The sequence below is a fragment of the Peromyscus eremicus genome, chromosome 1 (genome assembly GCF_949786415.1).
Source record: "Peromyscus eremicus chromosome 1, PerEre_H2_v1, whole genome shotgun sequence".
Lineage (NCBI taxonomy): Eukaryota > Metazoa > Chordata > Mammalia > Rodentia > Cricetidae > Peromyscus > Peromyscus eremicus.
The window spans coordinates 185,809,621-185,835,904 of record NC_081416.1 but is presented as its reverse complement, the minus strand read 5'-3'; the positions used below and the strand labels follow the sequence as shown (position 1 = coordinate 185,835,904).

The following is a 26,284-nucleotide window of genomic DNA, read 5'->3' as shown; positions in this document are numbered from 1 at the left end:
CTCCCAGGACTTGACAATTAACCCTAATTTTTCAGTTCAGGGGTTCCTAAAGATGCCATCACCCCCAGAAAGCAGGAAGTAAATTTAAGAACACGATGCCCAAAATCCTAAGAGGTGATGTAGGTGGTATTTGGTAGTTCAATGGGTTATGGATATTTGTCATTGTTTAGGGTGGTTGGTTACAAGTTGTATTGGCAATGGTCAGGAAAAAAAGCTGATTACTGAATCTACTCTGAAAAGGAAAAATGGAGGGTATAGATATGATAAAATAAAAAAGGTAGATTATTGAATCTACTTTAAAAAAGAAACTACTAGTTTTAAATATTTCATATTGTGGATTGGACTTTTATATATTGTATACAAATTTTGTATATTATACAAATTTGAGATTAATTTTATTAGAACATACTGCATATACATTTTTAATCTTGATCAAAGTATTGTACCTATACAACTCATGTAACAATGTAATGCAAATTTCTAGTCCTTAAAAGTTATTATTACAAACTAATTAGGATATAAAGAAATGCAGCTGGGCAGTGGTGGCGCACAACTTTAATCCCAGCGCTCGGGATGCAGAGCCAGGTGGATCTCTGTTAGTTCGAGGCCAGCCTCATCTATAGAGCAAGATCCAGGACAGGAACCAAAACTACACAGAGAAACCCTGTCTTGAAAAAACAAAAAAAAAAAGCAAGTTACTAGTTAGTCATTGCAATTGAATCTGTAGTCATGTTAGGTATGTTTTCAAGTTCAAACATATTTTAGATAGATAGGTCATTCTTAAACACTTCAGAGAACTACAGAATATGGCATTTAAGATGTCTTAATAACATAGATTCATTTTTTTTTTAAATGACAAGACATGTCTGCTCCTGGCAGCACCAATCTACTTCAGATAAGATGATGGGCATTGATGAAACTCCATAGAATTCACTTTCTTTGTGACAAAAGTTAGCCACTGGGCAAGAAAATGTCCTTGCCTTGACTGCTGACAGTATGCTGTCCAAACGGGACAAACAGGACACAAAAGAAAGGATTACTAAACTTTGCCAAGACAAGGTAGGAAAGCCCTTCAGAAAATCCTGCTTCACAGATAAGTCTATCAGATATGCCAGGCCTATAGGCCAAAGACGGATGCCCCAACACTGCAGAGAAAGAGAGCAGCCTTCTGAAGCCAAATCCTTTATATTTTGTATGTGTGGAGCTCTTTGAACTCCAACAAGTACTATGGCAGTAAGCCTGGAGCACTGGGCACAATCTTACCTAGGTTATGTGACTCAAATGCCTTCTCTTTAATACAGTGGTTCCAACTTTCCTAATACTGCAAACCTTCAAAGCAGTTCCAAGAACTCCTATATGTGTATCTGTACATAGGGAGACTCACCTGGATTTGCACAGAGGATTAGTGTCTCAGTTCCTAAGATAATCAGAAATAATGTGTTTTCCTGTATCTTAGGAAAACCCTATGAAAGTACAAGACCCACAGGTTGATAACTGCTGCTCTAATATCAATTTTCTGTTTATAAATTTGGAGGAACACTTAATGGGTTCAGCACATATTTCATGAGACACTTTTTCTACTAGGGAGATGCAACATGCATATGCATCTACTCACAACTGGGAATTGAAAACAGAGGCAAGGCCAACTTTTTGAATCAGAGAGCTTTATTGGAATTGCATACATGAATATGGGGAAGTACTGTGGGATATCTTTCTATATGCTGTGAATGTGTTGCTCTGATCAGTTGATAAATAAAGCCATTTGGCCTATGACAAGGCAGCTTAGAGGCAGGTAGGAAATTCAAGCAGAGAGACAGGAAGAAGGTGGAGAGAGACACCAGCTACTGCCTCTGAACAACATGCCAGCAGATTGGTAAAGCCGTGAAACACGTGATCAAATACTGATTAGTAGAAATGGGTTGATTTAAGAGCTAGCTAGCAAGAGACCTGCATTAGGCCATGCAATTGGTAATTAATATAAGCCTTTGTGTGTTTACTTGGGTCTGAGTGGCTGAGGGACCGGGCAGGACACAGGAGAACTTCCAGCTATGTTTAGCTCCCCAATGTGGAGCAAGAATTTCCACCCAAAACCTGAGAAAGCTTTAAAAAAGATTCGAAAATGAAGCTTAAAACAGCTTCCTAATGTGTCTCTCAGGCCAGCTGCAGCCTGCAGGCTTGAGCTACAGCATGGCAGATTTGTGGCATGTGGGCTTGACTTGCATCATGGCGGATTCCCACTACAGTGCACAGAGGTGTCTCTAATCCATGGTGGATTTAGCTTTTGCTACTACAAAAAGGGTTACTGAGCTACATGCTGCTTGATAGAGACATAGACACACTGCCTTCCAGAATTGGCAGACAGCATGGCTCCCAGAGCTGGTGGTAAATTACCTCCACCATGTTGGGAAGCTAAGGTGGGAGGAGTCAGCAGCCAAGACTGCCGGTTCTGCCCTAGCCAAGCTGCAGTTTAAAGCAATAGATTAACAATAAGGCAGACTCAGATGGAATAAACCTCTAAACAGTTTACAATGTGTGTAAAAATGTACATAGGCTTTCAAGAGAGAGAAAAAGGATAGACAGTTATATAAAGAAATAGTTTTTTTTAAAAAAAGTCATTTAAAGAGACAGCAAAAGTAATATAAAAAATAGCCATGTAAAGATTGAAATCACACACAGAGTCTGGATTATATTGTCTTTGGGATCTTTAACTGCAGAAAGACATTTGATTGTAAAGGCTGCTCAGTTAAATCAATATATATATATATATATATATATATATATATATATATATATAAATAAAGGTATTTTGACTTCAAAATTTATGTCTAAGGATACGTTGCTTTGGAAAAGAGGTCCTTCTTTTGTTTCCACAGAAGATGCGAACCTGTGAATTGCTTCCAGGCTAATATAGTTTGATAAGCCAAGACCCCCTGAAAGGTCTCCGATGACAGCATGGCCCATATGATCCAACATCTAGAATGGCTTCAAGGCAACTGGTTCAGAGAATATAGCCTCACAGACTATTCCAGTCAGGACTTGACCATAATTCTTAATTTTCTCAGGATCCCATAAAGATGTCTTCACCCTCAACCAGCAGGAAGTAGTATTAGAAGCTACACCCAAATTCCCAAAATTTTGTTTTCTAATGAAGAAAAAGGGATATGATATAGATATAATAGGATGAAAGGGTAGATTATTGAATCTACTTTTAAAGAATAACAACTTGTTTGAAATGTTTTACAATGCTATGGATTTTAGTTTATTGATACAAATTTAAAGTTAATTTTGTTATACTATATTTCTACTCTTGTTTAAGGTATGTTTGTGCAGCTCATTTGAAATTGTAACGTATAAGAAATACAGATTAATAATTAGTCATCCATGATAATCAAACTTATAATCATGTTAGTTAAGTTTCTTTAGGTATATATAAAGATATATTTCAATTAGGTAGGTAATCTTGAAACACTTCAAAGCCTTACAGAATATGGCATTTAAAATATTTTAAAAACTTAGACATTATGAACAGTGAGACATGTCTGCTCCTGGCAGCACCAATTTACTTCAAAGAGGAAAATGGGTGTTGAAGACACTCCATATGAGTTTATCTTCTTCTTGGCAAAAATAGCCATTTGGGCAAGAAAATGCTCTTGCCTGGACTGCAGATAATGTTATATAAACTGGACATGCAGGACACATAGGAAGGTAGCCAGTGAACTTTTCAAGGCAAAATGGTTCTTCAGGTTTCTGCTTCACAGAGGAGACTGCCAGACATTCTACAGGACACAGGGAGAAGTGACTAAAAAACTCTAGGCCTATTGGCTGAAGATGGATGCTCCAATATGACAGAGGAACTTTGGATGACTGTCCAGGCAGGCAGCTGTCTTTGTCATTTCCAGAATTTTGGAGGTTGCTTACAATGCTTCTCCTGTTAGGTAATATTATATCCTTGGGAGGTCTTTGATGTAATTGAAGACTAGATAGTTATAATTTTTCTTGGTTATGATAAAAGGTAAGTTATATATGAAACCTTAGGCTCACAAATATAAGATAAATAGAATATTTTCTTTGAATTTACCATAAGACTAGATATCGTATGAATACAATATTGTATGAATACACATAAGACTAGATATTGTAACAACAATTCTTGCTTGATAACTGTTTTGTTAGATGTAATTTTACTATGTTAAATTTAAAACCTTCCATTTTGATTAGACAGAAAAGGGGAAGTGCTGTGAGATGTCTTTCTGTATGCTGTGAATATGTGTTACTCTGATTACTTGATAAATAGAGCCATATTGGGTCTGAGTGGCTATGAGACCAGGTGGGACACAGGAAAACTTTCAGCTACAGGGCAGGAGTTGCTCACTGGAGCACAAGAAATTCAAACACAGTTGCTATCATGAAACTTGAAACCACCATGTGATACAGCATATGACTAATGCACACCCAGAGAACATTTGCAAACCTGTAGGCATATGTACAGGTTAAAGAGCAATCTATCTTGGAGGTTCAAATCCCCTTCTAAGCCACATGGTTTGTCTGAGTTTCTTCATTTGAGTTAAGCATACTGAATCCTGTCAGTTTCAGGGATTTCTTGAAGCTATTGTGAGTGGTGTATTTACTGCCATAATCAGCTTCCCCTCAGAATGAATCATTCCAATCTCCAGGAAATTGTTACACAATAGCATACACTACAGATTTCTCCATTTTGACTTCACTACAAAGAATTTGAGGTTGAAGAAGTAAAAAGTTTTAATGTAAAATATCCTGTATTACCACATTTTCAGAATTTCCCTCAACATAAATTTGATTTTTTTTCTAAGCTTTGAACATTACTTAAAGGCTTTCACAAGTTTCTCATGTTCATAATGATTCTTTAGTGTGGAGCATCAAGCATCGCTAAGGATAGAGCTTGGATAATGCACAAAACACATTATTTCCTATAAAATCTTTTCCCAATCGTATGAATTTCCATCTTAGACTTGAGGGGCAGGTAAAGTCTTTTCCTCATATATTACATTTGTAAAATTTCTCTCTTGGATGTAGTCTCTGATGTATTCTAAGAAATGAGCCAACAGTAAAGGATTTATCACATTCACTACATTTTTAAAGTTTCATGTATGTATTCTCTGATGAGTTCTAAGACTGTCTTTCTGAGTAAAGGATTTCTTGCATTCACTCCATTCATAAGGCTTCTCACCTGTATGAGTTTGTAGATGGAGTTTTCCTGCCTGGCCCACAGTCAGGACAAATCTCTGTCACCTGCCAGTCCCATAGTCGCTCAGACCCGACTAAGTAAACACAAGAGACTTATATTGGTTACAAACTGTATGGCTGTGGCAGGCTTCTTGCTAACTGTTCTTACAGCTTCAATTAATCCATTTCCATTAATCTATACCTTGTCACATGGCTCGTGGCTTACCGGCATCTTCACATGCTGTTTGTCATTGTGGCGGCTGGCAGTGTCTCTCTGACTCAGCCTTCCACTTCCCAGCTTTATTCTCCTCCTTGTCCCGCCTACACTTCCTGCCTAGCCAATGGCCAATCAGTGTTTTATTTATTGACTAATTAGCAACACATTTGCCATACAGAACATCCCACAGCATGAGTTTTCTGGTGTTTTTAAAGAACTGAACTTCTTGAAAAGGATTTGTTACATTTACTACATTTGTAAGGTTTCTCTCCTGTATGGATTCTCTGATGAATTCTAAGAGTAAATTTCTGGGTAAAGGATTTGTCACATTCACTACATTTGTAAGGTTTCTCTCCTGTATGGCTTCTCTGATGACTTCTAAGATGGTCTTTATTGGAATAAGATTTCTCACATTGACTACATTTGTAAGGTTTCTCTCCTGTATGGTTTCTCTGATGAATTCTAAGATGGTCTTTTTTGGAATAAGATTTGTCGCATTCACTACATTTGTAAGGTTTCTCTCCTGTATGGATTCTCTGATGGTTTGTAAGATTTACTTTTAGGGTAAAGGATCTGTCACATTCATTACATTTGTAAGGTTTCTCTCCTGTATGGATTCTCTGATGAATTCTAAGAGTGAATTTCTGGGTAAAGAATTTTTCACATTCACTACATTTGTAAGGTTTCTCTCCTGTATGGAGTCTCTGATGAATTCTAAGACTGAATTTCTGGGTAAAGGATTTGTCACAGTCACTACATTTGTAAGGTTTCTCTCCTGTATGGATTCTCTGATGAGTTTTAAGATAGCCTTTCAGGGTAAAGGCTCTATCACATTCACTACATTTGTAAGGTTTCTCTCCTGTATGGATTCGCTGATGAGTTTTAAGATTATCTTTCTTAGAAAAGGATTTGTCACAGTTACTACATTTGTAAGGTTTCTCTCCTGTATGGATTCTCTGATGTGTTTTAAGATTCTCTTTCTTAGTAAAGTATTTGTCACATTCACTACATTTGAAAGGTTTCTCTCTTATATGCATTCTCTGATGAGTTCTAAGATGGTCTTTCTTGGAAAAAGATTTCTCACATTTGCTACAATTGTAAAGTTTCACTCCCGTATGGGTTCTCTGATGTGTTCTAAGCGATGAGGCACTTATAAGGGATTTGCTACAATCACTACATTTGTAAGTATTCTCTCCAGTGTGGATCCTATAATAACATTCAATGTTGGGTGTATGATAAATGCACTTAGCACAGTCTGTACATTTGTAAGGTTTTTCTCTGCAATGGATTTTGTAATGACTTTGAGTTGGGACAAATGCAAAAAGGATTTACTACATTTTGTACATTTATAAGTTTTCTCTCTAATATGAGCCCTGTGATGTCCACTGAGGCTTGAGTCCATCTTGAAGCATTTTCCACATTTCCTGCATTGGTGTAGTTTCTTCCCACAGTTGGTACATTTCTGTGTGATTTTAGTTTGAAAGTCAAAAGATTTATCACACTCTGTATTTTGGTGTCCTTTCTTCCCTGTGTGAATTCTTTGATTTTGGCTAATGATAGAATACAAATTTAAACAGTTTACATACTCTTTATATTTGCAAGGTTCTTCTCCAATGTTCCCACTTTTATGTCTGTTTATGTATGTTTCAACAGAAGCATCTCTGTGGATACCAATTCTGTACTTGTTGCAATGTTCTGCAGTATCATTTGTGTCATAAGGTGTACATTGGGAGGATTCATGAATTATGTTCCCAAGCTCATTACATTTATAAGACTTCTCTTGGTTATTCACATCCTCAAGGACAATGTGATTCGTGCCTTGATTCAAGCCCTTCTCATATTTACCACATATGCGATGATTCTCTGGAAAATTAGTGCAATTAAGGATAATAAGGATTAACCCATGAGTAAGAGGTTTCATAACTTACATTTTCTTAGACACATAAACTAGTAGTTTTCAGGGATAGACTCTCAACAGAGATCTTTTCTGTTTCACAATCATTAAATGGATGCTCATAAGAACCTCCAATTTGATCTATATCAAACCACAAGGACCAGTAATAGCCATCTTGTTGTTACCTAAACACTGTACCTTGCATCAGGTAGGACAAATAGGTGTTCAAGTAGTAAAGAACTTTGAGAAAGAGGCTCTGTGAAGGATCATATGACGAATGTTTACCTATTATGTTTTTGCGACAGAATCACACAGGGAAACTTTGGTCATCTAGGAAATCATCATATAACCCAGGTTGGCATAAATTTACCAGGTCCTCCCTCTTCAGCTTCCAGCATGCAAAAATTAGAATGATGCTGTGTCAGTACTGAACATAGCAATTACATCTCAAAAATAAATAAATAAAAATATTTTCACACCAACAAACAACTCCTTCTCTATTTAAAACTTCTTTTAGTGTTTATAATCAGAAATAGGTGAATAGTTTAAACTAGTAGTGAAATAGAAATATTCTACTCATTTTTAAAACTGCAATATATTTCCGTATTCTGAATATTCAATACTCTTTGAACTTTGAAGTGTTCTTTATATAGTAGATAGAAGGGCTGAAGAGATCACAGAGAATATAGCATTTGTTACTCTTCCAGAGAACAAAGAGAATGTAAATGAAGTACCATTAAAAAGTGATATTGTAACCAGAATTTCCCTCATTTCTGGGATTCTCTAGGTTCAAAGAGTTTACATATATACAAAGTAGGTAAATACAAGGAATGGATGAGTTATTACAAGAAGAGCATTCTTACCCACAAAGGCTAGATTGTGGTAATTCTCCAACATCACATCCATGTACAATGTTCTCTGACCATAGTCCAGACATTCCCATTCCTCCTGTGAGAGGTCCACAGCCACATCCCTGAATGTTAACCCACTCTGCAACAGAAAATTACATATTTGTCATGTGCTGCTTAACAAAATGTTTTTTTTTTTTTTGGTAAAAGAGACCTAAAGAATTAGAAACACTTTTGTGATATAGATGAGACATGACAATTCTTCAAAGAGGGAAGTTTCCTAGAAGTGCTGCATGGGTGTGTCAGAACTTTAGCATTGCAGTTCTTTCAGAGGCAATGTAGACAAGTATTTACTACATTGCTTACATTCATAAGGTCTCTCTCCTCCATGAATCTTCTGATTTTTTTTAAGATCTGAGCAGCAGATGAAGTATTTACCACAATCACTACATTTGAAAAATTTGTCTCTAGTTTGCATTCTGTAATGTCTTCAAGTCCTTGAAAATGGATTTTGGCTCCCAGCACTACATCCCAGAATTTAATCTCAGATCCATGAGAACCAATGCTGTCCACTAAACCATATAGGGAGGAGGCACACATAGCACACATGCATACATTCCTGCAAATATATTGAAATACAGAAAATAAAATTACAATTTAACTTTAATAAGAGACTTTCTAAAATATTCAGTCTTTATTGTATTTTCTCTCTTTGTGAACACAGGATGACATAACAGTTCTGCAATCAGCAAACTTTTAGGGAATACAACATACATATTTGAGCTCTAGATGTACCTTTATGAAGTATGTGTTGATATCAAACATGATCCCAGTGTCACATCTCAGAAGGTCAAGTTATAATGAGCAAAAGTATGCTTCTGAATTCTGCAGCTTTCAACTTTGCTCAAACATGGACAATAGATCAAGCCTGTTTGTAGCTGGGCCTCACCTGACTCTATTCTAAAATGCTCAGTTCAGATCCTGAGGCAGAGGCAAAATGCTGCATCCTTTCTAGAACAAATAGGTAAAATATGGAATGTAGAATTCATGGATGAATTAAAAATCAGAGTTTTTCTTTAATTAATAAAGAGTGTAAAATTAGTGCATATACCCAACATTCCAAACAACACATAGAATCAAATACTTTGTGAAGTTATTTTTTGAGAAATTTTTACAACTATGAAGTAAAATAGAAAAAAGCAGAATTAGACAACATTAATGTTATTTAAATTTTTTTAAATGTTGACACAAGCAATACTGATAACAATTTCATGAATTCCATATGGAGTTTCACTACAGAATCATTAGAAATATATGTGTACCAATGACAGAGAAATGGATGAGAGCTACATGAGCAAACTGGACATGAGGGGGGTTAATGAAGGGCAAGGGTTGAGGGAAAGAGAGCTTAGGGGAGCGGGAGACCCCAGCTGGATCAAGAACAGAGAGGGAGAACAAGGAATAAGAGACCATGATAAATGAAGACCACATGAGAATAGGAAGAAACAAAGTGCTAGAGAGGCCCACAGAAATCCACAAAGATACCTCCACAATAGACTACTGGCAATGGTCGAGAGACAGCTCAAACTGACCTACTCTGGTGATAGGATGGCCAAACACCCTAACTGTCATGCTAGAAATCTCATCCAATGACTGATGGAAGCGGATGCAGAGATCCATGGCCAGGCCCCAGGTGGAGCTCCAGGAATCCAATCGGCGAGAAAGAGGAGGGATTATATGAGCGAGAATTGTTGAGACCAAGATTGGAAAAAGCACAGGGACAAATAGCCAAACTAGTGGAAGCACATGAACTATGAACCAATAGCTGAGGAGCCCCCAACTGGATCAGGCCCTCAGGATAAATGAGAAAGTTGATTAGCTTGAACTGTTTGGGAGGCATCCAGGCAGTGGGACCAGGACCTGTCCTTAATGCATGAGCTGGCTGTTTGGAGCCTGGGGCCTATGCAGGGACACTTGACTCAGCCTGGGAGGAGGGGACTGGACCTGCTTGGACTGAATCTACCAAGCTGAATCCCCAGGGGAGTCCTTGCCCTGGAGGAGATGGGAGTGGGGGATGGGCTGCGGGGAGGGGGGGTAGGGAGGACAGGGGAATCCATCGCTGATATATAAAATTAAATCAAATTATAAAATTAAAAAAATAAATAAAAAATTAAAAAAAGAAATATATGTGTAAATAAATGGCCTAAGTGACAATTCATTCAGACGAAGTGGAAACATTTTCTATTATCAAAATGAATATATTAAATTGACTGAAAAATGTAATAACTTTTCATTGATTTTGAATATGTTATTGCTCATGTGATTGACTCCATTGAAAATTTAAATCTTGTAATTTCAACTGTATTATGTTCTTCAGTCTTTGAACTCATTCATCTAACAGGATTTTAGGTTGCATAGGTAAGTATACATACTGTCTCTGTCAGAAGTGTGCACCAGAAATGTAAACCTGGGGCCTGGAGAAATGGCTCCCTGGTGAAAGGCAATTTCTGTTCCTGCAGAGACACCTAATTTAATCCTCTCTACACACATGGCAGATCACTATAGTGCCTGAGTTCAGTGCCAAGGGTTTGATTGTGACATGCATCATACATTGCAGTGTACATAAAAATATGCAGATGAAAACCCATGTCCATAAACAAAACCCTATTGTATAGAAAAAAACAGAAACATTGACACAATTTCAGGACTTTTTCCCCCTGTAATACAAAGCTTCAGAGAAAGGAAAACATAGGGTAGAGGGAGCCTTCTTTCTCTAACAGAAAAGAAGTAAAGTCATTAAGAGGGACATTTGTTTATGCTTGAAAACTGATGGCTTATACGCAGCACCAAGTCAATACTCTCTAGAAAATTCTAACATATTCCACATGATATCATACAAAGGTGGAGACAACAATGCTCACTTGTTTGAAAAATACAACAAAATATAAAGAGAAAATAATAATCTTCCTAAAGAGAACTCACCATTGAGCATTGAATAGAGCCTCCCCTGAGACAAATATATTTCAAGTGTCAGCACATCCATCATCACTGTGTGACATAAAAATGGCAAAAAGGGAAACCAGAATACTGCAATCTGCATCTCCTCACAGACACATCAACTTTCTGGCAAGAGCAAGCCACATATGCTGAAATATTTACTATTAGGTTTCAGTCCAGTGAGTCTCTTTCAACTCTACTTTGCCATTAATAGCTCAGTGATGTCCGTGAAAAGGTCCATGAATTAGTATGTTCACATTCATAAGCCTGTTCCTGGAACACTGACCATTCCAGAAATGCAATCAATGTGGCACTTTAGACCTTCCTTCCGAAGGACGCCAGGGATCAGCCACACAGACACACAGATAGCCACAAAGTAAGAAGGGAAGAAAGGAGAGGCAGGCAGGCCCGGAGGGCTGGTGGCGTTGGGTGGCGGCCGAAACACAGTTGCAATAAAGACCATAAACTGAGCTATTACCCGCTGAAGAGTTAGTGAAAACAAGCTCTTAATCAAGAGCTTGGAACAGGGATGCCTTTAATCCCAACACCCGGGGAAGAAGCTATCTCTGTGGGACAGAACCAGAACAGATCTGAACACTCTGTCTGAGGCCAACCCAGGGCCCAGCTGCTGATCCTGCGAAACCCAACAACTTGGAGGTGTTGGTGAGACTACCCTGCTCAGCTGAAATCCATCCGGGAGAGGATTCAGAACCCTACAGTTTGAAGTCTGAGGAAACAAGTTCAGCTGAGGAGTTGACAAATGAGCAAAACGTGACCTGAGAACACAGAAGAAGGCGCCGCCCAGCCACCGAACCAGATCACCAGAATCGTAAGTATATACTTCACCAATTTAACTAAGTACTCCTAGTGAACCAAAACTAAAAATTAGAACAAGAGGCACTTTCAGACACAGACACCACCTGCAGCGAGCAGAGGAAGAGATGAGTAGATGCCAGTGCAAAAATACAGGCAACAACATAAAGACATATATGGCAACATCAGAACCTAGTGATTCTACACCTGCAAGACCTAAACATACCAAGACAGAAGAAACAGAAGAAATCAATCCTAAAAATGACTTTAGGAAGATGATAGAGGCCCTTAAAGAAGAAATAAAAAAATTCCCTTAAAGAGGAAATAAAAAATTCCCTTAAAGAGGAAATGAAAAGCTCCATTAAAGAGGAAATAAAAAATTCCCTTAAAGAAATGGAAGAAAAAAACGAACAAAAAATTGGAAGAAATCAAAGAAAGCCAAGAAAAAGTAATTAAACAGATGAAAGAAACATTCCAAGATCTGAAAAAACAAATTTGAGACAATAAAGAAAACACATGCTGAGGGAATGCTGGAAAAAGAAATCCCGACTAAACGAACAGGAACTATAGAAGCAAGCATAACCAACCGAATGCAAGAGATGGAACAGAGAATCTCTGACACTGAAGACACAATAGAGAAAATAGATTCGTCAGTCAAAGAAAACACTAAAGCCAAAAAAGTCATACACAAAACGTCCAAGAAATTTGGGACACCATGAAAACACCAAACCTAAGAATTATAGGGATAGAAGAAGAAGAAGAAGAAGAAGAAGAAGAAGAAGAAGAAGAAGAAGAATACCAACTCAAAGGCACAGAAAATATATTCAACAAAATTATAGAAGAAAAATTTCCTAACCTAAAGAAAGAAATACCTATGAAGATACAAGAAGCTTACAGAACACCAAATAGGCTGGATCCAAAAAAAAGTCCCCTCAATACATAATAATCAAAACTCTAAACACATAGACCTTCCTTCCTCACTAATATGAAAGGATGCAAGTCTATCCTATGTAAAACTGGCCATCAATCTATTTCTTTGAGCATCATTAACAGTAGATTCTGTTTCAGAATTGCAAGTCTTAAGTCCATGGAAATTCATGTCCTCATAGTATAAAACTGTGTAAAAATATAATGGGACAAGTTTCTGCTATATTGGTGAAAGATTTAAAGACATAATGTTGATTATCAGAGAAGAAAAAAGAAAGTAGAAAACAAACACTTTCAATAACATTTCCCAAGGTAGATAATTAAAGTCTTGAATAATTTCAATCACAAAAACAATTTTCAGAGAAATGTGGGCATGACACTGACCTGGGGAGCATTTATCACAGAAGCATTCATTCTTCTTGTTGCTCTTCTCTGTGTTTCTGTCTCAGAAACAAAGACTGTAATTCTTGTTGAAATACCTTTGGAGGAGGGGATGAGGGGTGGGACTAGGGAGGGCTGAGTGGGCATGGGCGGAGGAGGAAGAAGGATGAGAGGGGAATCTGTGGTTGGTATGTAAAATGAATAAAAAATTTTTTTAAATAAAAAACAAAACAAAGCAGCAACAACAAAAACATTAGATTACATCTCTAAAGCTAGCCACCAAGGTCTATTCCCTTCTTTGGTCACTTTATCTTCCTGAGGTTTTCTCCTAAGGTCCAGTGATCTGAAGCTCTTTTTCGTTCACCTAATAAGAAAGGCCAATTAAAATTAATCCCTCATCCCAGCATGACGTTTCTTCCTTTACCTTTACAAACTGCCATTTGCCTATGCGCTACTTCTGTGTCCCCTCTATCCAGAGACAGTCCTCTGTCCCTCCCCTTCTCCCTAATCCTCTATCTCCTTTACCACTTCATGCTAGTCCATTCTAACACAGAGTTCACCTTCTGTTCTTCTTAAGAATTCCACTTGCAAAGTCATTTGCTGCTTTTTTTTTTTTTTTACTAGAATCAGAAAGCAGTCTTTTTAACTTTTCTTTTCTGCTTAATAAAAGATCTCTCTGTGTAAATAGGTGTTTAGGTGTGGTTTGAACATAATCAGGGGTCCAGGAGGAAGCCCCCTCTGTGTGGGGGTCCACATCTTTCTCTAATTCCTTTGCAAATTCCTATACTAGTCCTCCACAGAAAATATTGCCAAAAACTAAAAGAAAAGGAATACTAGACCATTATCACATAAAACTGACTTTACATTGATACAATAAGCAGATGAGGATGAAAAATATTTGCAAAGGAAAAATCATAGACCAGTTGCAAGGACGGGCATTGACAACAAGATTCTCTCTAATGGATTTAGAAATGGAACTCAGATTGATTTCATACAAGAAATGAAAGAATGTTGCAATACCCAGGAAACAATCAATTCAAGGCACAAAATAGAATCAGTGAGAGACGACACACAATTATGTCAACATATTCATTGGCTCACAATAAAAGCTCTGAAGAACAAGAGAACAGAAGGAACATACCTCAGACTAATGGAGATAACAGCCAGACACTGAACCTAACATCACACAAAATGCAGGAAGCCACCATCACTCTACTCTAATCAGAAGAGAGACAAAGGTGTCCACTTCCTGCACACTAACTCAACACACTGCATCAGTGCTACAAACAACAAGAGAGACAAAATTTTCAATGTGTCAAATAAGAAAATTCAGAGAGCACATTTTCTCAAATTACAGGAAACACAATTCTTTACTGCAAAATCTCCCAAATTTTCCAATAGAAAGCTCAGATCTGATAACCCTCTTTATAAGCTATATGGAAATCCAAGAAAACATCACTTGAGTTTCTACATTCAAACAGAATATGATGAGAAGTCAGCAGATGACTCGGGGTCTAAACAGTCTTAGACACCCTAGTGTAGCATTCAAAATGCTAAAAGTGCTATGCAGGCTGCTGCATGAGAAGAATCATCAGTGTCTGTCCCCAGATGATGACCCCTTGTGCTGCAATATCAACCTGCCAGACAGGGATATACCCATCAGCGGAATAGTGCCAAAACTATTTTATGGGTAACAGAAGAATTCTGGTTCAAACTGAGCTCAGCCCACAAACACACAGATAGCACTGGAAACTGGCCAAAAGTCAATGACTGGAAAGATCATAGGCCCTAGAAGAGAATCTACTCTTGACATACTGCTCCATGCAAAAATACTGGAACTGCCTTTAAATGGTTCTGCTCACACAATAGCCTGGTACTGCTTTCAGCCTGGGTCAGAAAAATTTCATTTGCAACAGGACACAGTTATTTTAGAGACTGCTGAGTGCACAACTTGTGACTGAAAAATCCTTATTACCACATCCAAATCTCAGGGAACATTTTATGTGAGGAATAAATAAATTGCAGAGAACTGGGAAGCAATCCATCCTGTACAACACAGGAAAGCATTAACCATCACTGGGAATGGAGAACAATAAGAACAATAATATACCAGCTACAACACCAGCAAAACCTGGATTAAAGACTCTAAGAAATAGAATCTCAGTAAGAACAGAATTTGATCTATGGTTCTTCAAAAGACTTCTCCATAAAATCCCTACTAGAAGTTGGAATAGAGGAAACACATCTCAACATAATAAAGAGTATATTTGTCAATGTAGATTTACAATCTCAAAGAAGAAAATGTACAGAATTGATCTGACATTGTAACAAGACAAAAGTTCACATTCTTCCCAATTGTATTTATTATAGTTTTAACTTAGTTGGAGAGGACGGATTGAGAATTGGTGGTCAGGAGCACTGGCTGTTCTTCCAGAGGACTGGGGTTCTAGACCAACAACCAAATGGCAGCTCATAAAACTGTCTGTGACTCTAGTTCCAGGGGATCCCATGCTCTCTTATGGCCTCTGTGGACACTGATCAGGTGTGATACACAGAAATACATGCAGAACAAACACCCCCCCACACACGTAACAAGAATAATAAAGGAACTAGCTACAGAAATTTGAGAGAAACAAGCAAAGAGATATAGTAGGAAAGGAAGAGAAATAACTCAACCATTTCAATGATGATGTGATTGCATAAATAACCTGAAAACACCATCAGAAACCTTTATACTTGACAAAAACCTTAGTAATATTGAAGAATATAGAAGTAAAAACCATGAAGCACCAGTTTTCTACATAACCAATATTGAGTATGTTGAAAATAAATTAGGATACTATTCCATTGACTGTAGCTTAAAAGACTTCCCAGAGCCCCCCAAAATATTCCTAAGTTCATCCTCCTTAGCCTCGAGCAAGTTACAACCTTGACATTCCATCTCCTACTAGCCAACAAATTGGTGGATCAAGAGTTGGTGCAGTGGGTTAGAGCAGTTACAGCTCTTCCAGAATACATGCATTTGAATCCCAGCATTGATATCACGGCTCACAACATCTGTAAATTCCTTCCCAAAAGATGTAATGCTTTCATGTGACATCCACAGGCACTAGACACATGTGTTGCACAGACACACATTATGCCAAAACACTCATGCAATAAAAGAAAATAAAAACTAACAAAAAATAAGAAAACAAACAGAACCAAATCTGATGTGCAAAACTTTAATTTCACCACACTGGATGCAGAGGCAGGTATAATTCTGTAATCTGCTGTTATTTTTGTCTACATAGTGTGCATCAGACCATTGACAGTTACATATTGAGACCCTCAAAAAAATAATACACAACAAAAAATAATCAAATGGCCAAAAATGCAGATGAGGAAATGGGAAATTAGAACCTTACCCTATTCTAACTTCTGGTGGGAATGCAAGCAGGAGAAATCCCTTTGGAGATTTACAGAAAGTACAAATGTACTCCCCATATCACCTTTTAAAGCTGAGGGATAGAAGCTTGTTTCAACATGTACAGACATATCTATGTAAGACTGCAAACATCCAAACTCTGACAGAAGAAACATGATCATATCCATAAACCCATAAAAGGGCTATAGAGAAATTTCACTTTTGCTCATTTTGAAGATTTCAAAAATCTTGGAACAGGAAGAACACACCTTAGCATAATAAACAATAGAAGCCAAGAAAATAAATCTAACATTTTACTAAATGAGGAAAACTGGAAGGATTCCAATCTCCTCAAGAAAGGGACACAGGTGTCCCCTCTGTCCACACTAACTCAGTATGGTGGATCTATTCTTACCCAGAGCAAGAAGGAAAGAGAAAAAAAAAACTCACTTTAAAGGGGTAAACAGATGTCAGATAGTAACTCATTCCAAATTATAAGAAATATAATTATCAAGCCACATATGGTGGTGCACGGCTTTAATCTCAGCACTCAGGAAGCAGAAGCAGGTGGATCTCTGTGAGTTTGGGGCCAGTCTGATCTACAATGTGAGATCCAGGACAGTCACGGCTATTACACAGAGAAACTCTGTCTTGAAAAGAAACCAAAGGAAAAAAAAAGAAGTATCATTCTCAACTTCAAAATTATATATACTCCATGAGAAAGCTCAGTTCTGATAATTTTTGAAATAAACCTTAAAGCCCACGCTTTAAATCAGCTGGTGTTTTACATATCAACAAGATCACAGTTGGGTGCCTGCTTCCCTTGGTTTCCTAAAACAGTGCCATAAAGTGAAGACAGTTTTCTCTGTAATCAAATACTGTCTGATTACATTTTTGGCTAGTTCCAGAGAAGGAAATATGTGAAACACACAGGAATCCTGGACAAGTGCCTAAGACTGGAAGGGTAACAGGCCGTAGGTGGGAATCCACTCATGACATGACATTTTGCTACATATACAGATTTTCAAAGGTTCTGTTCACAATTTAGCCGGTGACTGCTTTCAGCCCATGTCAGAGAACCTTTGTATAGAGTGGCCCACAGCTCTTTCATGGACCCCTAACTGGACACATACAGCCATGATGAGGGATTATACGACCTGGTACACATCTGAGGGAACATGACAGGAGAGGGGACAAACATTGTGTTTGCAAAGAATAGGGATGTTATCCATGAAATACACAATATATTGTGTACTCTTCACAAAACATAGTCAGGAAAAAACTAATTTTACACGGAAGCACAAAAAATCTGAGTATACAGAGCAACCCCAGGTACATAGAACAGAACTTGAATTATCCTAGCTGTGATTCCAGATGGTCATGTGACAGGTGATTCACATGACCATCAGAACATGGAAGTGTCAGAAGAGTAGATATACAACCCCATACAACAGAGCAGCAGATATAGAAACAGAACAACAGCAGTGACCACGTGATTGTCAACAAAATAAAACAGATGTGTTTGGTAATAGGTAGCCTCATCAGCCAGGGTGTTGGGAAAATTGTCTACCAGACAAAAGTTATGAATCTGGGTTGATTCTGTCCTACTATCCAGTGAATCACAGACTTTCATGTATTCTGAAAGAGTAAACTGATAAAATAGATATGTACAATTAAAACATACACAGAAAACATAAAAAGCAAAAGTATGAAGAAACAGCCTATAGAGTAGATAAATTTATTATCTAGCTTTTCATTTCATTTTCATAAAATTATTAGCTAGCTTCTCATGGTATGAGAGGTTAACACCCAGAATATATCATAAAATAAAGAAAAAACAACAAAGCAAAGAAATAATAATTAATTCAATGAAGAAGCAAATCATTTCAATAGATAGTGCTATAAAGCAGTTATAATGGCCACTAAGTATACATTAAAAGTGCTCCCACACTGTTAGGCATGGAACAAATACTCACCTAATATGCACTGAAATCCCCTTTCTGCAGATTCAGTGTCCACATTCAAGGACTTCTACAACAACAAATCCTGTGGACTACACAAAAGAAAAGAATTCAGAGAAACAGTGTCAGTGGAAATCTAACTTACTGTAGCTACCAGAAGTCAGTGTACAGTTTCTTCAGCAAACACAAGCCAAAATTCACATAAGATCTAACTATATTACACATGTGATCCTGTATGAAATAACTAATTATAGCACATTCTTACAAAAATGAATTACTCACTGACCAGCATGCATGTGAATAGTGAATCCACATTTAAAACAGAAGAATACATATATCACATGTGAACACTGACAGGGGATTTCGTGTTCTCATTCAAATATAGGAACACAATTGAAAAGGGAATTTCTCTTATATAAGAATTCTAAGCAATTCATTTCAACGTGAAAGAGGAACTTCGGCAAAATGGAAAAAAGTTGTGCTAACTTGATATGAAATTTTGAGAAAGCATAGAGTTCAAAGACCTTCAGAAGCAAAACAAGATTTCAAAATCTATTACAATTACAATAATAAAAACCATTGAGTTTTGGTTTGAAGAAAGGCAACAGGCGATTTCAAAGTGAAGACAATTAAGACAGATTTAAAACAATGCAGAGATACTAAATAAGTCTTATTGAAGTTGTAAAAGCATCATGTTAGGAAATGGAAAATGAGAGTATTAAAGGAATACAATCTACAGAAACTAAAAAAATCTCAAAAGCAGGAGACCAGGAAACAAACCTAGAGGCACTAATTTTCCTTATTTTACAAGACATTAAAATTAGTTCTGAAAATCATTATACTGATATGAAGACATAAAAGGGATATGAACAGGATGGGGATGTCATGACTCTCATTCATAGTCAAATACATTACATTTTTCATAGTATTAATTCTTACATAGAAAACCAGTTACATGTACAATGAGATAATCTAGAGATTATTTACAGTAGAATACTCTAGAACAGCAGTTCTCAACCTATGGGTTGTGAGCTATTATGGGGTGGGGGTTCAAAAGACCCTTTCACATGGGTAGTCTAAGAATATAGGAAAACACATACTTCCGAAAACACATCACTCCTCTATTTATTTCCATGTGAATCTGCCCACATACAGATAAGCCCACATAAACCACCTGGAACTGAATTGAAGTGTTGTAGCATTAGGAAGGTTGAGAACCATGCTCTAAGATCATTTCTAGAGAAACAGAATGTGGCAAAAGGAATCTCATATCTCATTTGCATTTTCGTTATTTTAAAAATTTTTCTTTACATTTTGTGTTTTAGCTGAGGGTTACCAGTGTTTTGTAGCATGTATGATAGTGCTCTATATCTGTGCCTCATGTGAACTGAGGTAGGAAAAAGGCATCAGACCTCTGGAACTGAAGTTATGGATGGCTGTCAGCTTCCACGTGGGCTCAGGGAACTGAACTCATGTCCTATTCTACACAAGCAAGGGCTGATAACTGCTGAGTCATCTCAATAGCACCTCCATTCCATTTCCACTGTTACTTGAATTTTTTGACACCACTACCTTACTAGCTCCCAAAATACCTGGTATATTTGGATCTGTCTCCTTTCCCTCCACCTTGCAGGTATCTAGATTTTGCATCCAGTGTGAGCAGTTCTGGCTTATCAATGAAACTGCACCTGAGAAAGAGATTCTTCAGAAAGCTCCTAGATTTCCATCACAGTATTGTGCTAAGTAAACAAAGTGAAAACAAAGTAAAGGATTCTACAGATGATCCCCCAGGTCTCACGCAGTTTCAGAATACTGAAAACACTGAGGGACAATTTTCAGTTAGCATAACTTAAGTCCGACCACCTCTAACCACAGCTCAACCAAAACACAAGGATGGAAATTGAACTGAATGATTGTGATGAGAGCGTTATAAACCACTATCTTTCCGAATTTATCATAGAACAAAAATGAAAGACTAACACCTCCCCAAAGAACAAATATAAAAAACATCAATGTATCACACAACGTACTTTTATCTCTTAGGATTTCACTTTCCTCTATGAGATGTGAGACTCATTCACACAAAGTGCACACACTTGCAGAATAGTTTTCCCTAGAATCCTGGGGAGAAGCAATGGAGACTGAAGAAAACTATTCTCACACACTAAAAACAGACTGCTGAAATCCTGCAAGATCCAAACTGTGTACAAAGTCGGCTGAGCAGGGTCCAAGCATCGCCCCTCTTCCCAAGAGCAGTCCACAGTCATAGCACTGACTGTCAACAAATCATGAAATTAAAAAACAAAAAACAAAAGAAGTGAGTGTTTAAGCCATCTGTGTTCCTGCATACTTTAATCCTAGCGCCTACAAGGGAGAGACAGGCAGATCCTTGGAGGGTCCAGGTTGGTGTACGTCGGTGAGATCTGAGCCAGACACAGCAACAGATGATGCACTTATTCAACAAAATAAAACCCAAACCAAACATCACCATTCCAGTTCGGTCATGTGTTATGGGAAGAGTGCTTTTCTTGGAAAAAAGAAACAAAAGACAATCGGAATTAATTTTTCTTATACAACTGAGTGCTAAGAATTCTTAGATACTTTCTAATTTTGTCCTAATCAATAGCACATCTTATAGCTGTAAAAACAGTGTGACATACATACTGCAAAAACTTATAACTGTAAAAACACTGTTTGTATAGATATACTACATTTTTCCAGATTCAAAGGTATAATATTAAGCACTAAGGATATGAAAAAAAATTCTGAATGCTGTATTTATATCTGAGTATGCATAAGTCCCAGATGAAAAATTAATTGGAGAAAGAAGTCTGCTCAGTAAATGTTAATGTTTACAACCATAGCTTTAAAGCTTGCTAAAATATACTTCCTGATTCAGTGAAATCTGCAGTGGCTCCTTATGTGACTAATACCTAAAAAGCTCTCTGTGGATGCCTCCTCACAATGGGGAAAAGCCACTCTCTTGAATAGGCAAAGTGGTAAAACAGGGGAGCGACTAGGAATGGATGAATTTAAATCTCAGAAGTTTTGTAATTGCCACAATAACAAAGAGAACCTTGTTTGCAGACAATAGGTAATGCAAGTCCTCTACCAGATCATGTTTCTGTAAATATCCTGGGAATCATAAGATGAATGAAAACGTATCAGACTCCATGTTCTTATGAGCAGCAGCAGAGAACTATCACACCATTGGTCCTGTTCCTGCCTATTGCCCAGCAATGCAGCTCTGCCAGCTCGGAAGTTCCAGGGCTGCTGGGATGCCTGCTATGGTTCCCACAACTGCACTGCTGACTGGTGACTTCCCCCAGGCTGCCAGTGGATTCCCTGCTGCTGTGATATGAACTGCTTATTCAAGTTATCATGTTATTCAGGGTTGTGATGAAATTACAGCACAGGCAGAGCTGATCTGGTTTCCCTATCTGTCACATGGATGTTATTGCACAACAGATTCCATGAAAGATAGGCCTGGATTGAAAAAACCTGCACAAGGTTAATCCAGCTCAAATCCCAGCATGGGTAAAAGGGATCATCACACCACTACCTGAGATGTTATAGACAACTCTTGGCCTTGGAAGAGGCAATGTCAGTTTTCTTCAGAGAAACGTGCTCATGCACGTACAAGTAGCTTACTTTGAACTCAGTACTTTTTTTAAAAAAACATGAAGCCAAGTGGTGGTGGCGCACGTCTTTAATCCCAGCACTGGGAAGGCAGAGGCAGGCAGATCTCTGTGAGTTCAAAGCCAGCCTGGTCTACAGAGTGAGATCCAGGACAGGCACCAAAACTACACAGAGAAACCCTGTCTGGAAACCGCCCCCCCCCAAAAAAAAAAAAAAGAAAAAGAAAAAATAAAAAAAAAAAGAAAAATTGTGAATGTGGAGATGTGGAGAAGCATTTGGTGATGGGTAATCAGAGCTAAGGGACAGGGGATAAATTTCATCTAACACATGATATGAAATTCCCAAAACAACAAAAACCAATACATATCACTGACATGACATTTATTTCTTCAGTTTGGCTATCTGAAAACACATATCCACACTTCACACTTACTCTCACACTAGCAGTGACACCTCCAAGTTCTTTCCTCTCCTGTTATTTTAAATCCTTATGTAATACCTCTAGATCCTTTACTGTTTCTTTCCTAAGATTTATGTATTTTAATTTCATGTGTATGGATGTTTGCCTGCAGGTAGGTCAGTGCACCTTGTGCATGAAGTGCCTGCAGTGGTCATAAGAGGGCACTAGATCCTTTGGAACCTGAGTTAAGTCACCATGCAAGTACATGGAACAGAACCTGGAAGTTGCAAGAGCAAAAAGTGCTCTTAACTGCTGAGCCACCTCTGCAGGACTTGCTTTATTGTTCCTTACATAGCTATAGTGAACACTTAAACCAATGAACAGTCAGGCAGAATTCATGGAGAACTGAGGGCACTTTCTTAGAGTGTCAGGGTGAGTGTCAGCTCATGAAAAACAGTGACACAGGAGTGGGATGACAAAGATACACTGGGAAGTTTTGGCAGCAATGTCCCTGTTGTAAAATCATTTGTCCATAATTATGTGGCTCAGGGCTTACGAGCATTAAGAACAAGTCAATCTGAAATAGTACATAGAAAGAATTATAAGGGCTGGAGAGATGGCTCAGAGGTTAAGCACACAGGCTGCTCTTCCAGGGGTCCTGAGTTCAATTCCCAGCAACCACATGGTGGCTCACAACCATCTATAATGAGATCTGGTGCCCTCTTCTGGTGTGCAGGCATACATGCAGGCAGAACATTGTATATATAATAAATAAATCTTTAAAAAAAGATTTTATAAAAGTTGTATAAAAATGAATGAAATAGAGACTCAAAGACAATACAATGAGTCAATACACAGACTTCTTTCTATGAAGAGACAAAAGTACTGATAGACCATTTTTCACCTAATCCAAACTAGAAGAGTGAACTCCCCAGTAACAAGAATTAAAAAGAAAACAATGCACTGTAGACCAATGACATCAGAGTTACCTTACAGAGTGCTGTGGAAAGTCACATGCAAAGAAATTGGAATTGAAGAAGACAAGGATGACCTCCTAGAAACAAGTGAACAATTCAACACTCTAAACTACAAAACTAGAAAAGAGATTAAGCAGTGTTGAGACTAAAGCAGAAAGATTTTCCTCTAATAGTGTCTGAGGACTGGACAGATTCAGCACAGAATTCTCCTTTTCTTTAGACAAACGTTATACTAATACCACAAAGAGAACAGTAAATAAAACACAAAGAAAAGGAATGCTAGAAAGTCATACAAAGCTAGCTTTACCTCAACACAAGCAGATGAGCCCCAATAAATATATGCCAAGAAAAATCAGATAGTTTCAAGGATGGACATAGACACAGAGATTATCTCCAAATTACACGGAAAGAGAATGCAAGCCGATTTAATGTCAAGAATGCAAGATGTTTCAATGCCTATGAATTAATCAAAGTAAGATATCAAATATGTAGAGTGAGTAAGAGAAGAAACAGGATGATGTCAATAGACCCATGAAAAGGAGATCTGTGGCAAAATATCTCATTTGCTCATTATAAAAGCTCTGAAGAATGTGAAAACAAAAGGAATATACCTCAGCATAATAAAGACAATGAGACACAATCCTAATCCTGACAATACAAAAGAACAGCTGGAATCATTTCACTGGAATCAGTACAGAGTAGGGTGTGCTCCAACTCAAAACATTGCGTCAGTGGGTAAAATTCAAGGACACAGAAAAATTTAAAGGTAATAATATAGGATAGAAATAAGGAAAGGGGATCTTAGATAAGAAATAGAATTCTGCATTTTGAAGGTATAATAGCCTATCAGAAAGCACAGATCTGATAGCCCTCCTCATAAACTATATAATCCATATACAACATCACTTGTTTTTTTTCTTTCTTTTTTTTTTTTAACATACCAACAAGATGTTGAAAGTCAGCAAAACACTCATAGTCTGAAAATATCTCGGACTCCCTGGTGGTAGCATTCATAGTGTTAAAAACTGCTATGCAGGCTGGGGAAGGGGCCAGAGTTATCAATGGCCATACCCAGATTTCGATCCTCTATGCTACAATCCCAACCTTTAGGGCAAGGCATGCCAATTGGTGTCATGGCGGCAAGACTATATTGTGGGTAGTAGAAGGTCTTCTGGTTTGATCTGAGGCTGGGTCCACAGAAGCAAATACATGTATGGCACAGGCAACCTGTCTAAAAGCCAGTGATGGTGAAGGTCACAGGCCTTAAGAGGGAATCTACTACTGACATTTTGCTACATGTACAAATATTCAAAAATATGTACCAGATCTGTTCACACCATAGTCTGGTGTTGCTGTCAGCCTGGGTTTAAAAGTTTTGTTTTCAATGGACCACAGTTATTTCAGAGACTCATAGCTCGTCAAATACTGAGAACAATTGGCTGCTTACAGAACAGCTATGATGGGAATCCATATTCTCACATCTAAATTGCAAAAAACATTACAGGAGAGGAGGTAAAAGATTTTAAGAGCTAGAGGATGGGGAGGTGACATATGAAAAACTCTCTTGCCATATGACATGGCAGTTGGAATTATAGACACATCATGGTCTGGCTATCTGGCCCAAACCTGCCCAAATCATACATAAAATATGAGTAGGACAATTGGCAAGAAAACATGTCTAACCTGGAATGGGACATAGGATGACAAGGGGGTAATGATGAGTGAATAAACCTATGAAATCATTAAATATCAATATTTATTAATTATAGAAATTGAACAAAATTTATACAAATAGAACTTAAGGGGAGATATCAATGTCTACTTGGAGACAGAAATTTTGTTTTTATCATCTGTATAACCAACCGATTAGCACAATTTATACTGTCTGTTATTGCTTCTATTTATTTAATTAAAACTGAACAGTAAACAAAATTTAAAAAACAAAAGGAAAAGCTAACCAAGTACAAGTGAGACATGTAAATACAAACTTGAATTCACTGAAGGAATTGAGGATGACACTAGAAGATGGGAAAATGTGCATGTACATGGAACACAAAGCATTACTGTGAAAATGACAGTGTTGAAGGATTTATATGGTCAACTCAAAACCCATGACAATGCACAGGTACAGTAAAGAGACTCCTACAAATTTACATGGAAGCACAAGGACCCTAAGAGTGCAGAGCAACCCCAGATACACAGAGCAAAGCTTGAGTTATCCCAGCTGTGATTTCAGATGACACTGCAGATCTACAGGAACAACAGCACCATGGTGGCGGCAGAAGAGCAGGCACTCAAAGCAATAGGATCAGCAGATCTAGAATGAATTCAACCTGCTGTGACCAACAGAATTTCTCCGAAATGTTAAAAACTTATGTTACAGAACAGGCAGCCAGTGTTGTAGGGAAAAGTAAAAATCCACGTATAAAAAAATGAAACTAAGTCCAACACAATGAATTGGAGAAACGACTGTGTGCAAATGAAAAATTGCATAGAAATGGTAATATCTGAAAGTGTGAAGAAACAGTCTACAGAATGGATAAATTTATTATCTTTAGTACAATATATAAATATCTATAACGAAAAGAATAAAAGGTCCAGCCTTTATTGTTTTCTCCCAGG

At 37.6% G+C, this 26,284-nt stretch overlaps 1 protein-coding gene across 1 annotated transcript; it reads right to left on the bottom strand.

Moving 5' to 3' along the window:
* Positions 1-5,120: 5,120 nt before the first annotated feature.
* Positions 5,121-13,312, bottom strand: LOC131902660 (zinc finger protein 260-like). The gene is given in 5 exon segments (XM_059253679.1): positions 5,121-5,237; positions 5,638-6,719; positions 6,722-7,282; positions 8,177-8,303; positions 13,283-13,312. Coding segments are annotated over 5 exon segments (1,917 nt in total).
* Positions 13,313-26,284: the final 12,972 nt, after the last annotated feature.